At 45.3% G+C, this 16,327-nt stretch overlaps 1 protein-coding gene across 1 annotated transcript in view; it reads right to left on the reverse strand.

Annotated features, from left to right (window-relative positions):
- The window catches only part of LOC122797804 (SCO-spondin-like), a 4,708,783-nt gene that overhangs the window by 177,056 nt on the left and 4,515,400 nt on the right, over positions 1-16,327 (reverse strand). The window contains exon 109 of the mRNA XM_044066325.1: positions 11,518-11,578. Within this exon, the coding sequence (XP_043922260.1) occupies positions 11,518-11,578 (61 nt within the window). The remainder of the gene's footprint in view (positions 1-11,517; positions 11,579-16,327) is intronic.

A 16,327-nucleotide genomic window follows, 5' to 3' on the forward strand; every position in this document is an offset into this window, starting at 1 on the left:
TATGGGACAGCGTCCCTAGCACCTTATTCCTGGGAGGCTCACTGGAAAACACTCCTGAGAACTGTGGAACCGAAGGAAGCTCGACCCCTGGATGCCACATCCAAATTGTAGTGAGAAATGAAAGTATGTGAGGAGGTCCACGTGGCAGCCGCACAAATGTCATCAATAGAAAGTTTAGAATGAAATGCTGCTGAGGTAGCCATAGCTCTAGTGGAATGAGCTTTAATCGGAGCTATGAGTTTCCTATTCGAGGATGTATAAATATGAGTAATGCAGTCCCTGATCCATTTAGCAATAGTGACTTTAGTGACCGCATTACCTAATCTGTTATCAGAGAAAGACAGAAAAAGCTGGTCTGACTTTCTGGTTTTTTGCGTCCTATCCAAATAAAAACGTAATTGTCTATGGACGTCCAAGCAGTGAAAGACGTATTCAGACCTATCTGAAAATTTGGGAAAGAAGACAGGAAGTTCTAGTGACTGTCGAAGAGCCAATTTAGAGCAAACCTTTGGGACAAAGGATGGATTTGGTCTGAGGGACACTCTGTCTTTGTGAAAAACCAAGTATGGTGGGTTAATACACAAGGCCTGGAGCTCTGAAACTCTTCTAGCTGAAGTAATGGCGACCAAGAGGGCAGTTTTCCAAGAAAGGAATTTTAATTCACAGGTAGCTGCTGGCTCAAAAGGGGACGAAGTCAAAGCCCCTAGCACTACGTTAAGGTCCCATGGCGGTGCCGGATGAATAGTAGGGGGACGTAACAGCCAAGCTCCTTTAATGAAAGCCTTACATAACTTGTTGCTCATTAAGGAAGGATTAATACATTCATGAAAGTTAGAGATAGCTGCCAATTGTACTTTAATGGTGGACACCGAAGACCCTTGGTTAAATAGAGTGGCTAAAAACTTTAGCACCTCTGACACGGAAGCTGTCACTGGATCCACTCCCCGGGATTGGGCCCAGATGGCAAACCTCTTCCACTTATCAGTATATATTTTCTTGGTAGAAGCCTTGTGAGCCGAGGATAAGATGTGCATGACTTCTGGGGCTAAGGAATGGTTTCTCACTACGGTTGGAAGAGGAGTAACCAGGCTGCTAGCCTGAGTGCAGGGAGGGACTGGTGGAGTCGTCCCGACTGATGAGTCAAGAGGTCCGGAAGCTGGTCCAGGAACCAAGGGCCGTCTAACGCATATTTGCGTAGAAAGGGGAACCAGGTTTGCCGAGGCCAGAACGGGGCGATTAATATCATCTTGCTGTTTAGACGAATCGCCTTCTGAATCACCTTCGGAAGAAGGGGAATAGGTGGGAAGGCATACAGCAGGCCGGAGGGCCAATCGTGGACTAGAGCGTCCTTGGGTGTCACCCCCGCAGCAGGAGTCAGGGTGAAAAAATTTGGACATTTCGCATTGAGGGGGCTCGCGAAAAGATCGAAACAAGGGATTCCCCACTTCGAGAAGATCTGTGAGGCTATCTTGTCGTTTAGAGACCACTCGTGAGGAGAGAGAATAGTTCTGCTCAACCTGTCGGCTATCACGTTGGACTTCCCCGGAATGTGCGTTGCCAGTAGGTAGCGTTTGGTAGCAATTGCCCACTCCCATACTCTCATGGCCTCCCTGCAAAGAGGGTAGGACCTGGTTCCTCCTTGTTTGTTCAAGTACCAGACAACCGACATGTTGTCGGACTGGATGGCAATCACGGCTTGGGGAAGGTGGTCGTGTAAAGCTTGCAATGCTAATAGCACCGCCCTCATCTCCAGAACGTTGATGTGAAGAACAGACTCGTCCGAGCGCCACGTGCCTTGAACCGACCTGCCCAGACAATGCCCCCCCCACCCTGTCCGGGAGGCGTCCGTAGTCAGCGTGGCGACGGGAAGTGGGGGAACAAAGGGTTGACCCGGATTGAGGTTGGCGGTTACCAGCCACCAACGAAGGTCCTGTTTGCATTTGTCTGTAATCAGTATTTGGTGGTTGAGAGGGAGATCCTGGTAAGACCACTGAACTGACAAAAGCCACTGTAGAATCCTCATGTGCAGTCTTGCAAAGGGAACCATGAGAATGGCGGCCGCCATGGAGCCTAGTAGTTGCAACACCATCCTTGCTGGGGCCCAACGTCTTTTGAGTAGAGTCCGGACCTGATTTTGAAGAGTCTCTATTCTTTCTGCAGGAAGGAAGACCCGCATTTGTCTTGTATCTATTTCTGCTCCAATGAACAGAATACGCTGAGATGGCTGCAGCACTGATTTTGACCAATTGAAGGTGATCCCTAAGGAACTGCCCAATTTGATAGTGGCTGTTAGATTCTCTAAAAGTAGATGCTTGGAGGTGGCAGTTAGGAGCCAGTCGTCTAGGTACGGAAACAGCTGGAATCCTAAACTCCTCAAGTGAGCAGTCACTACTGCCAAACATTTGGTGAACACTCTGGGGGCTGAAGTGAGACCAAAGGGCAGAGCTCGAAACTGGAAATGACTGTCTCCCAGGCTGAAGCGTAAGTGTCTTCTGGACGCCCAGTTTATTAATATGTGGTAGTAAGCGTCCTTGAGATCTATGGAGCACATCCAAACACCTTCTTCCAACAATGGAAGAATGGATTGTAAGGTGACCATCCGAAATTTGGACTTTTTTACGAATCGGTTGAATTTGCTGAGATCCAAGATGGGTCTCCAGTCCCCGGTCTTTTTTGGCACCAAAAAGAACCTTGAGTAAGTCCCTGATCCGGCTTGGTCTGCGGGGACAGGTTGGATGACTCCTTTTCGCAGCAGTTTTGACACCTCGTAGGCTGCTATAACCCGCTGACTGGGTGGAGGGTGCGGGATCCTTCGGGTTGGTGGGGGATGGTGATCTAAGGGAATGGTGTATCCTCCGGCAATTATTCGAAGCACCCATTGGTCCTGAGTAATCTGTCTCCAGGCTTCTAGGTGCTCCGAAAAACGACCCCCGACTGGCTCCGGAGCTGCACAGTCGGGCACTCCTTCAGGGATGTTGGAAGGAGGGAGAGCCACGAAAGGACTCGCGGTCTCCAGTGTTGCGAGGGCCTCCGCCGCCTCTGGGACGGCGTCTTCCAGAAAAATTTCCCCTTCCTCTGCCTCTAGAAGGGGAGTCGTTCTGCTGTGGCGAGTAAGGCTTCTGAGATTTTCGAAACCACATCTTCCCACCCCTTCGAGCCTTGGGATAAGGCCTGAAGGGAGTGGAAAACCGGGCTCCGACAGCAGCCAAAGTCTTACCCTCTTGCTCACAGCGAATCAAGGTGTCCTTTACCTTGGGTCCAAACAATGAGGACCCATCAAAGGGAGCGTCGGCAAAGGAAGACTTGAAAGCCTCCGCAAAGTGACACAGGCGAAGCCAGGCTTGTCTTCTTAAAGCAACTCCTGTACCCGCCGCTCTACTCGCTCCTTCAGCAGCATACGATATGAGCCTCATGGAGGAGTTAGATAAAGAAGAAAGGGTAGATAACTGAGCGCCAACCGACTGGGCTAACTGCTCAGGTAAATTACCCGAGAGGGAGTCTGACAGCTCCTTGACCAGATCCCTCTGCAGTCTAGTAAAATGTGCCAAATAATTCAGTGACCTTAACGTAAAGGCCGCTGAAGTCAGGGTACGCTTGCCGTACCGATCCATACTCCTAGACTCTTTATTAGGAGGATGGACGGACGTCGAAGCCTCTGCTACATCTTGCTGGGTAGCAGATACCACCACCATAGCATCTACTGCCACGCCCTTGGATAAAAATTCTTTGTCCGGAGGGGCCGAAAGGAACTTGTTGGGGCGAGCAGGCACCGGTTCCACAGAATCCGGGTGTTCCCACACCCTTCGAGAGATCAAATCCAGAAGCTCATCGAAGGGTGGAGACACCCAGGAGGCGGAGGGCTGAGCACCAAAGGCCTTGAGGAATACCGACTCCTCAGCAGAAGGGGGTTTGGACTGCCAGTCGCCTCGTTGTTTGAAAATTTCTAATATGTCCGCGAAGGAGACATCATCCGAGGACGACTTTGGGGACCCTTCCGCATCATCGAGGTCGGTATCCGATGTAAGAGACTCATCAGGGGAGTCAACGTGTTTCCTCTTACACAATTTCTTTCTGGGGGGTTCCTCCGAAAGCGCGTCGGAGGAACCTCCAGGAAGAAGGGAACCACCAGTGGGGGTATCCTCAGGCCTAGGGGCTCCGCTGTGAGACAGGGGAACTCCGGAAGCACCAGTTTCCAAATCCATGGAAGGTGGTGGTGAAAAAGTCGAAGTAGCCACAGAAGATTTGGCTAAGGCACTCCTCATAGCATCAAAGGCCGGACCCCCAGAATCCTGGGAAGGTCCAACCCTCGAGGCTACAACGGACGTAGGAGCCCCTGCAGCCGACGCACCGAGGGGGAGGCTAGGAACCGAAAGAATCGGGCCCGAAGCGCCCCCCCCGGGGCCGACAGAGGAGGTCCCCGTTCCGAACCCCGACCCAAGAGACGGGGTAGAAGTAAGAGTCGGAGCCGACTCGATTACTTCGACCTGATCCACCAGCACCGACTCCAACGGCGCCGAGGCTGTTGGAGGAGGAATCGACAACGTAGGACGGGCAGTCGGCTCCAGTACCAACTGGGTCGGAGCCGACATCAATTTGGTAAAGACTGGAGACTGGAAAAGCTTCTGAAGTACCCTGTCTATGTCCGAATCGGACATCCTCGAAGATCGGGATGAAACCGATCGGGTCCGAGAAGACTTCTCCATCGGCTCCGATAGACAAGGGGACCGGCTCCGTAAAGGTTCCATAACTATCGGCGCCGAGGAAGCTCCCATCACTACTTCAACTTCTCTCGGAGCCGACAAGGGCTTCGGCGCCGAGGGGGAAGTGTCTGAGCATGTAACCCTTATCGGCTCCTAAGACAATGGAGCCGATGAAGGTGACACACCTCTCGATGCTCGAGCTCTCAGCTCCGAAACTGAAGGAGTCGAGGCAGGAGACATCGAGGCAGACCGTTCCACCCTCGGCTCCGAAGTCCGTGGAGCCGAAGGAGAAGCCTGCCTAGATTTTTTTGTTGTCGGTTCCGACGGACTGGTCGGAGCCGACGATTTCTTTTTCCTTTGGGAAGTAGGAGAGCCAGAAGTCAAAGCTTCCTCAAAGGATGGGGCAATCAGCCCTTTTAAAATTAATTTGTTTTTCCTCTCTTGGAGGACTCGAGAGGAAAAAGCGTGACATACACTGCAGGACTCTTGAAGATGTTTAGGCCCTAAACAGTACACACATAGCGCGTGGTCATCTGTTATCGACATTTTATACCCGCACTTAGTGCATTTTTTGAATCCTGAAGGCCTATGCTCTTTAGACATTGTAACTTCGCTAACAAGTAACTTGACAGGAAAAAACAACCATAACCAAAAATGACACAATTTTCACAGGGCTAGGCCCCTCTAATTTAAACGGAACCTCCTGTCGACAAACAGACACAATCACCACAGATTACCTCAAAAAATTCACAAGCAAAACTTCCACACACAATAAAAGTATCACAATATCACAACAGTAGCTGTTAAAACAGCTTTTGGGGAAAAGAGAGAATTTTCAGACAAAAGTTTTATCTGACTAAAAGTACTTAGCTCAGCGAAGTCCGAGACCACGTCTATGCTCTTGAGCGGCAAACGAGATCTGGGGAACTAGTGGTGGTGCATCCTGGGATATAGAATAGCTCAGCCAATAAGAGACTACGCTCTATTGTATTCGGTGCCGAGTCGGAGCCGAGGATCGGCTCCGAACCCATATGTATTGAATGTAGGCGAGATAGGATCACATTACATCAGAGTTTCCCAGATGAGGCTTAGAGAGAGACAAAAAGCTGATCTGACTTGTGTAAACTTTTGGTTTTATGCAAATAAAAATGCAGCTGCCTGTGATCATCAAATAAGTGTAATTTATATTCCTCTTTGTTCTGGTAATTCAGGAAGAAAACTGGTAAATTAGTAACCTGGTTAATGTTTGCTTCAGAAGCCACCTTCAGTAAGAAGGATGAGTTAGTCCAAAGAGACACACTGTTTTTATGAAAGATCAAATAAGAGGGCTTGATAGATAATGCCTGTAGTTCAGAAACCCTCTTGGCCGAGGTAACAGCCACCAAGAAAGCCATCTTCCAGGATAAGAATTATAAATCAACAGTGGCAGCTCGTTCAAACAGAGGAGAAATCAAGGTTTGTAAAACCTGAGTTAGATCCCAAGAAGGCATGGAGTCCTTGATACGAGGTCAAAGAAGAAAGGTACCCTTCAAAATGGCCTTGCAGAGCTTGGACGAAATCAAGGAAACCAAATTCTCACCCACATGGAAATTAGAAATCGAAGCCAATTGAACTTTAATAGTAAAAAATCTAGCCCCTTTATTACAAATATGGGCTAGAAAATCCAAAATGGCAGGGACCGGGGCTGTAAGGGGATCCAGATCCTGCTGAGAAGCCCAGATCGGAAAATGCTTCCATTTGCTGGAATAGATCTTTCTGGTGGAAGCCTTATGAGCTGCAACCAAGATCTTTTTGACAGGAGAGGAGAGCCCAGGAGTCCTGGCCATCAGGGAAACTGGAACAGTCAAGCAGTGAGCTTCAGGCTGACTAAATCCGGGTGAGGAACCACTGATAGGTGTGTGATCAGGTCCAGATCTGGATCCAGAGTCCAGGGAGGACACAGTATATGAGACCTCAGAGTAGGGAACTAAACTTGACAAGGCCAGAATGGGGCAATTAGGACAACTGAGCTCTTCAACTGTTGTGCTTTCTGAATCAACTTGGGGATCGGAGGAAGAGGAGGATAAGCAGAAAGTAGACCAGAAGGCCAAGCATGGACTAGAGTGTCTCTTGGTGACTCCCTTGGAGGGGGGAATCAGAGGGAAATTCTCGCTGCATTTTGCATTGGAAGGAGAGGCGAAGAGATCACAGCAAGGATGGCCCCACTTTTGGAAGATCATGTTTGCTGCTGACAGATTCAGACAACGCGTAAGGCATTAGAATAGATCTGCTGAGCCTGGCCGCTAGAATGTTGGCCTTCTCCAGAATGTGCATTGCCACTAGAAAATGGTCTGAAGAGAACACCCACTCCCACAATCTCATGGCCTCATGGCAAAGGGGGATAAGATCTGGTTCCCGTTTGCTGATGTACCAGACTACTGACATGTTGTCCTTCTGGATGTCAATCGTCCCAGTAGGAAGAAAGGCATGGAGAGCTTGCAACGCCAAAAGCACCACCCTCATCTCCAGCAGTCTGAATTGAAAATGACTGGCTTCCAGCTGGAAGCAGAAGAACCATCCAGAGCGTCTGTTCCTCTTGATATGATAGTACACATCCTGAAGGTCCACTGAGCACATCCAGTCACTCATCTGCAGAAAGGGCAGAATGGAATGTAGGGCGACCATCCAAAACTTTGTCTTGGCAACGGACAGGTTCAGGGTAGAAAGATCCAGGATGGGTCTTAAGTCCCCCCATTTTCTTTGGCACCAATAAGAACCTGTAATAAATGCCTGATCCAGACTGGACTGGGGAGATGGGCTGGATGATTTGTTTTTCAAGCAGCCTGGCAATTTCTAGAGCTGCCTCCTCCCGTTGACCAGGTGGAACATCAGGGAGGTGTCTCGTCAAGGAGGGAGGATGAGGAAAAGGGATGGAGTAATCTCTGGATATGATTTGCACCACCCAATGATCATTCGTGATGGACTCCCAGGCTGTTGGGTGCAGAGATAGATGCCCCCGGACTGTCTCCAGAGCAAAGCAATCAGACAATCCCTCTAGATTGCTGAAAGGGTCAGTGTAAGAATGAATCTTTAGACCCCTCATTCTTTGGACTCCCTCTGCAATGAGGGCAGCGTCTGTCATATCCCCTTTGCCCCTGTGGGGAAATAGATCCTGAGCATCCTGAGAAAAACCCTGAGACTTCCAAAACCACATCTTCTTGACCTCAATCTGATTCCTCAAAAAGGATCTTTGTAGGGTAGAGAAGTGGATCCTGATGGCAGACGTCTTCCAGTCTTTCTTACTCTGGGTAAGAGTGTCACAAACAGTTTTGCCAAACAAAGCTGAGCTGTCAAAAGGAGCATTCGTGAAGGACGCCTTAAAAGTTTCTGAAAAAGCACAAAGCCAGAGCCAGGCGTGATGTCTAATGGCAACACCCATCCCGGCAACCCTATAGGCACCCTCAGTCGCATGAGAAAGCAGTCGCATGGACTTGTTAGAAATGGCAGTTAGGGTGGGCATGGGTCAGGAGAAAACCTTCTTCTCCTCTGCCAACATGGACCCCAGGGCAGACTCAGAGACCTCCTTAACCAGGTCCCTCTGTAGTCTAATAACTTCAGCCAAATAGTTCAGCACACACAGAGCAAAGGTGGCTGAAGCATATGTCGGCTCCCAAAGTGGTCCATCACCTTAGACTCCCTGTCTGGAGGATGGACTGAGGAGCTCTCCTGGGCCAGCTCCTTACTGGTGGCTGCCGCAACCACCATGGCATTGAATGGGGAACCCTTTGACCAAAGGGGCCTGTCTGATGGAGCACTGAGAACCATATCCAGGTGTTTAGGGATGGACTTGACAATGTCCAATTCCTTCCATGCCCTACTAGAAATAAGATCCACCAAAGGATCCAGGGGGGGACACCCAAGAAGTAGCAGGTCCTGTGCCAAATGCATCCAGAAATACAGACTTGTCGGGGTTGGCCTTCAGGGTAGACCACCCAGCTCTCTGGGATAGGATTTCCATGATGTTTCCAAAGGAGACATCATCAGGGGATGACGAGGGAAGCCTTCCCCTTCATCCAAGTCTGTATCATCAGTGAGAGATTCCGGTCAGAAATCGAAGTGTCTCCTCTTGCACGTATGATTCCAAGGAGGAAACTCCAGGGAAGATTCAGAAGCTTCGGAGGATTCCTAAAGAGGAACCTCCTGGGGCAGTCTGGCAGCAGGTTGTCTCTGATGTGGCAGGACAGAAAACTCTAGCCCAGAAACAGAAGAAGCAAGGATGGAATCTGAAGACAAAGGTGTCAAGGCTCTCGAAGGAGTCAAGAAGAACCTCTCTACCAACTTGAATGCTGAAGGCAAGTGGACCCCAGAAGGCAGCACAGCCATAGCTGAAAACGTCTGCATCGGTGCCTGCTGGGCCACTGGCCCAGAAGCCGAGGGGGGAAGTCGGAGCTGAGCTTCCCAGCACCAAAGCCCCGAGGGGAAGGGACAACTCCAAAAGCCTCACAGTCGACGCCAGCCCCTTGAAGCTGACACTGAAGCTATGGCTCTGAGAGTCAGTTCCCTCTGACGACATCAGAGCTGAACTGCTCAAGATAACTGTTGGTGTTGAGGTGCAAGGGACCATCGACACTGATGCCTCAACACTTGGAAACCTCAGACCCAAAGACTCCGAAGCTGAAGACTGGATCAGAGAAGGAGATATTGGGAGGAAACCAGACTGCGTACTCACAGCCCCTGAGGGGGACAGAGCAGGCAAGACTCCCACTTGAATCTGGGCTCAAAGAAACCAACATTATCACGTCCACCTCAACTTCAAACAGGCTCCTAGTGGACCAGACCGAGGAAGCCACGAACCCAGATGGGAATGATACCAAGGAAAGCCAGAGGCAGGAGACCTAGCCTGAGAACTCTCCTGCTCCAGGGAGAAGTGAGGGGACCAGAGCTGAGGAGAACCCCGGGCTAGCTCAGTCCTAGACTTAGTGGGCAGTTCAGCTGAGAAAGACCATTCAGGAGATCTCTTCCTTGGCCAATCCCACTCCTTGTGTCTGACCCTCTCTCCATCCCCAGGCTTCTTGTCAGGAGTTTGAGACCCACATGCTGGGGCAGCAGAAGACGAGGACTCAGCCATTGGAGGAAGAAGGCCCTTCAAGATGAGCTTATTCTTTTTGTCAATAAGTGCAGAGGGGTTGAAGCCCGTGCAAATCGAACAGGGGGAATCAAGATGGGGGATCCCCAGACAAACCATGCACAAGAGTGTGGACATCAGATGAAGGAGCCTTATGCCCACACTCTGTACACTTCTTGAACCCCGGCTTTGGAGTCTTGGCCATGGGGACAAGAAAAAATATAGGCATGTGGACACACACCCACTCTCAAAAAGGGAAAGAAAAGAAAGAGGATAGAAAGTTAGCAGGAAGACTTTTTTTTTTTTTTTTTTTACAGTAACCGAAATGCTCAATGCAGGGATAGGAAAGGCACAAGAGAAAGGGTAGGCAGAAGCAGAAAAATGAAGAAAAGATCTAAGAAAATAATTTACAACTAGTGAAAAAACCTTGGAGCTGCTTGGGCCAACTGCAACCCATGCTGCTCAAAATGAGTGGCAAACTAGATCTGAGGGGAGGATGGAGAGCGGGTCATTATGGGTGGAGGAGGAGCTTGGACTTCGGATCCAATGCCGGAGTATATGGCCGAGATGGATCCGTGCTGTATCCAACTCCCACAGGTTGAACATCAAATGAAAACAACTTCAGATGAAATAATATGCATAACATATAGTATCAATGTGCATATATCATGTAAGCTACACAGCGCTATTTTAAATAAACTAGAATGATACAGAAGAACTACATGAAGATAATCTGACATAAGTAACATCAAATACAATTTTCTAGAGCAGCCTCTCTGTATTATTATTAAAAATTATGCAGAAAAGTCTCTTTGCAATAGAAATATAACACCTAAACAGATTCACCACAGTGCTTACTGTCCGAAGATCTTCAAAATCTTGTTAAATAAATATCAGCAGTTACTACTCACTTTTAAGTGACATCTAGCTTTGGTGGACTACCCATTGCAATAAGACTTAGCAGAAATGGCAATTGTGAACCAGATCTCTGGAAAGCAGTACTGTTAAACTAGGGAGTCGGTGCATAAATATTTATTAACTTACATACAATATTTTATAATGACCTAACTGACAGTCAGTTCTGTGCTCCTACATTACAGCTGTTACCTTTGATAATTCACACAGATTATATATATATATATGTGTGTATGTATACTTTGGAAAGATCAAAAGTTAGTTGCTGTGAAACATTCTGGAATGTAATACTGCCCATGAGCATTAAGGGAGACTAGAAGTATATGTGCAGTGTTAATATGATATAATGTAGCCTAAGCTAAGCATCCTACTTTTCAGTTTATGGTATTATCAGTAGCTACATCTGTATCTAGATATTTACTTCATTTCATGTATAAATCCCACACCACCAAGTACCCAGCTTCTTGGCACATCCCTGGTCCCATAGCAGCATCCTCTTTCTTTTGCCGTCATGCCTTGGCCTTTGTAGTGATGCATTTTTGAAGGGAATGCATAATTCTATGTAACTATTTCACATGCTACTAAGTCATTAGCACTTGCAGTACAGCAAGAATTTTGGGGCTAGATCCCCTAAGACTATACAGAGTTGTGCGCAATCCATGACACTGCCAGAGTACACCACTGCACTAAGATTAAAGCAAGTAATGTCATCCCTCAACTTCACAACTGTCACCAAAATGGAGTGTGTAGTGAATTGATAATCCGTTGTCAGTTAACCAGATGTAGTATTTTACTTACCAGGTACTTCTTTCCTGCAAACTGGACAGCAGTTGCCTGGTTCTTCTACCAGTACTTCTCCCTGTAAAAGAATGCACAAAATAATCATTATGTCAACATTTGGCATAATATAATAATGAATTTCAGAATATAAAGCTGACTGCATTGTGGACTGCCTTAATGATTAGATAAACTTGTGCTAAACTTGTGTAGGGTACAGAATGGCTGCGTGGTTGGGCAGACTCATTGGCATTACAGTATCCAAGTAGACACATTAGATTAAAGAAACTTTAAGGGATATAACATTAGCATAATCTTTATATCTGCATGTAGTACAGATGTTAAGAGGTATGGAAAGATAAAGTGAAAGAAATCTGAAAACCATTCTATAACCCCTGTAACTTGATGCAAAGCAGCAACTTTCTTTATTGAAAGCAGGGATGGAGCATGGAATCTAAGGAATAATGCTTATGAGCCATGGACTTTGGTATGGATTTTGCTACAAAAATATTATTAGTATAGAATACTAAACTTTTAAAAAATATGCAGTTCACTTGTAACTTAATGTTAACTCCTTGAACTCCTTGTGTCCTTCAGGACTTACCCCGCCAAAATGGTTGACCGTGGTTCTAAATAATTCGAATAATGTTATCAGGGCAAGAGTAACACTGTGCAGCGAGTCTGAGTCTTTTAAATAGAAACCACAGTCCACATAAAGGTCACTCAAAGGAATATGTGTTGTCTATATTGAAATGCATACAGCTCTGCATGAGGCCTCTGAAGAAAAAATAATAATGGCCTGCCTTTTGACTCTGTATTTGAAGCACTGCTACATCAGTGCCTGTTATTTTTTCCTTTCTGTCAGCTCTTTCTTCAAATGTATCACATCTTGAATTCCTGATTTTGCCACTGATATTAACAGTTACATTTTTTGTGAAATTTTCAGGTAATCCTGTTGGCCTGCTATTTAAAGATGTAGTTATTAATATCAACAAATGCATTATCTGTATGAATTTCATGAATATGGTATTAGGCATATGCATCTATATGTTGTCATCTCAAACCTCTCATGACGGTAAACAACATTAGCATTGATACTTGGCATATAGTTGCTGCTTTGAGAACAAATATTATTAAAAACATACGATAGTGGATAGGAAGTCAAGAGATGACCAAAGACTCCAAATAGGCATCCCTAAACTTGGAGAAGGCTTAGGACAATTTCCCAAGAAAGCTGATTTAAGCAGTCATGGGATAGCTCAAAATCTCAGAAACTTTCACAGAATTAGTGTAGGTTAAGTGCAATGCTCCAATGATACAAATGTGAACAGGTTTGGACTCGAAGAAGGGATTGCAGAGGGAGCAGGTGTGCATCAGGATTTAGCTCTGAGACCACTCCTGTTCATACTGGTGGTGGACTACATTAGGAATTGCGTCAAGAGTGGAAAGATCAAGAAAGCTGCTTCACACAGACAATGTGGCACTACATGCAGGCTCTGAACAAGAACTTCAGCAAATATTCAGGGAGTGGAATGAAAAACAGAAGACACAAGGAATGAAACTGAATGAGTACAGAAAATAACAGCAAACAGTGGAAATCAGAGGAAGCTGAACACTGAGAAAGGAAGACAGAGGAGCAGGTTAACATCTTCAAGTACCTGTAGAATCATGGGAGTTGCTGACAACCAGTGCAAAATATCAGGGGTAGTGTATGTCAGAAGTATGCCAAAAACTTGAAAAGTGATAATACAAAAAAAAAAAAAAAAAGTGGTGTGGCCAGTGCTTTGTATAACACAGAAACATGGCCAGTGAAGGCAGAGTAGTCAAGGAAGCTTGAGATGATGGTGTGAGAAGTACTTGAGATGGGTAGTACGATGCACATTGTGGGAGAGATGAAGCAATGAGGCTATCAGAGCAGAAGTCAAAGTAGCCCTAGTTGTATGCAAGGTCATGAAGGACAGGTAATGTGCATTTGGTCACATATGTCAAAAAGCAGTAGAGGACTTGGTAAATAAGATTTAGGAGAAATCAGAAGAAGGTACAAGTAGACGGGGACGTCCTGCCAAGAGATGGATTATGTGAGTCAAGACCTACAACAGCCAGATAAGACTGTCAAAGCAGGTAAGAGAGTGGCTTTAAATTGAGAGATGCGGTGACTGTTGATGCAACACTCCAACCCCATGTGGAAATTGGATAAAGGGGGTGATGATGATGACAAGCAACATTTCCATATTTCTGCAGCAAAATCTGAAATAAAGTGCACACAAACAACTTGTAGGGTATCATAACAAAACTTAACTGCATAAACAATTTTTGAAACATACTGTAGGAGCAACAAGTAATTTTATGTAAGTATGTATTTTTTTTCTATATGACTAAGCTTCTGAAATTCTGAAAATAACACCACTAATAAAGATGAGTTTCTCCTCAATAACTCACCATTTGTAAGATTTTTAACACAATTTGTAAGGTAGCATTTTTTTTACTGCATGGTTTAGAAAACTAATTTTATCAAAAAGCTTTCAGACTCAGCAGTTAGTCCCAACAAAATCTTAGGCATCACTGGTATTAATAGCCAAGGCTGCGTAGGTCACAAAAGTGCATTCTGATTATAATTTAATTCAAAATAATATCTATATAGCAAATAATGCAATGTAGGATCATATGTGCAGCATCTGTATCTACCAATGCAAATTGTATGTTTTCCATGGTGCCATGACCTCATAGCTGATTATTTTAAGTTCAAGGTGCAGGAAGCTTCTTCCTTTCCATGAAGGCTGTGAAGGTACCCCCATAGACAGAGAAAAAAGGCTGGATTTGAAAACTTTCTGATGCCATTACTTTCTCTTGACAGTTTTTCTAAATCCATGTTCAAGTTCCTGCCATGAAATACACTTATTTATAACCTAAAATACAAGAGGAAAGTTAGGAGAATTTGACAAGTTACTCTACAGAGACCTTCACCTCTGCAGTCAGAGAAGCCTTTGGTGAGCAGACAGTTGCCTAGATCCAAATCCCAAGAAAGGGACAGCAGACAAAGACTCAGAATTTTTTTGGGGATGACTCTTTTTCTGCTGTCAAAGACAAGGGCTAATCTCTATACTGCTCTTTCAGCTCGAAAATTCCTCTTCCTGTCCTCCTTTCTGCTAGTCTGCCTTTATGTTCTTATAAATACTCAGATTAAAAATCCATGCTCTTGTTTGCTCTCAAACATAGGGTCAGTAGAAGCTGTTTCAAAACTGATCCACATTCAATAAACACTTTCAGGTGAAGAAGTTCAAGATGGTCACCATACAATCCTTCCATTCCACTACTCTCTGAAGAGCATGGGTAATCACTCTAAATTTGTAAAATGCATACAAGCACCTTCCAGTAATCAAGCATCTTAAGATTGTTTTGAGATTTCTAGTAAACAATCAACATCAGTTTACATTTCAGTGTTTTGGTTTTGCCACTACAACCAGCATATTTTTGTGAGTTACAGGGGTATGGAGACACATTTTTCCTTACCTATATGGCTGCAATAGTTACGTCTTGTGCAATCATCAGTCACAGAACAAGCTAAGAATTCTTATTCCATTCCTGGAGTCACTGAATGTACAACATGATATGGGCTCCTCTAGGCAAAATGTGCAACTAGAAGTCCTGATGGGTAAGGTGAAGTGAAAGCCATTTTTTCAAACTGGAAAATGCATCATCTGGTATCCTTGCTTCATTAGGTAGCTAGTCAATTCATATAACTGAAGTACTGTTTATGATTATTTGGGATACTTGTCAGAGAGAATTTTGCTAGGGAAAAATGCAAGATTCATTAAGGATGCTTCATATTTGTCTTCAGAGCTTAAGGAATCAGGAAGAAAATCAGTAAAACAGAAATATCCTTGAGTCCTTTCCTGGTCAAAGCACAGAATTGGAGGCTGGCCCTGCTCATTAGAAATGGACCCTTCCTTTATCTCTTACCATCTCTGGTTTTGATGACACATGTAAGTCACTGATCCATGATTCTTGAGCCATGGTGCTTCACTTTCCTCAAAGATGAAGTCATACATTATTATGAAGGAGATGCTTGCACTGTCACTTGCTTAGAAAATTTATTTTCTTAGGAGTTGTCCCGATGGAACTGAAACCCCATGGAGAAAATTTGCCTAAGAAAACAAGATAGTGCAAGGTTGTAACAACTTTGCAAAATGCACATAAAGCCCTGAGAGCTATCCTTGTCTCTGAACCATCATGCAGTAGCCACTCATTTTCCATAGAAATCAATATGCTGCCACATCACATAATGTTCAGTATCCCTAGACCAAGAGTGGAAGTGCAGTCCAGAACTGTTCCATGTTTGTTTATTTTATGCACACACCCTCCTCCCCACCCATAGCTGGATATCTGTCACCTTTATTGCCCTTAAATTATCCATACTATTCAGAAAAGTTGTATTATTTTGCTTTGCCAATCTCTAAGAAAACTATCTTATTAATACTGGTGTGATGGTGTGACGATAGGAGGTGGCCATGCCAGTGAGAAGTAAGGGAGTGATGTATGACTTGTGCCTGCACAGCTAGCAGGAATTTTGTAAAAAAATTATACTTCATTTGTATATCAAGCTGATTTGTACAGATGCTTATGCTGAAAACATATTTGTGAGCTCTGCTTGTGTTAATTGTGTTAAAATGTATCAATAGTGCACCCTGCTGAAATGAAGAGAAATGTACATGTATTACGGTATCTGAATTAAATGCATATGTTTTAATAGAGGACACTGGCACAGCAATGGTTAACCAGCTGGCTTATTTTAAGAAAAATAAGGAAAATGTAAATGAGCTGTTACATCATT

Source organism: Protopterus annectens, chromosome 3.part1 (assembly GCF_019279795.1).
Source record: "Protopterus annectens isolate FY-2018-M chromosome 3.part1, PAN1.0, whole genome shotgun sequence".
NCBI lineage: Eukaryota > Metazoa > Chordata > Ceratodontiformes > Protopteridae > Protopterus > Protopterus annectens.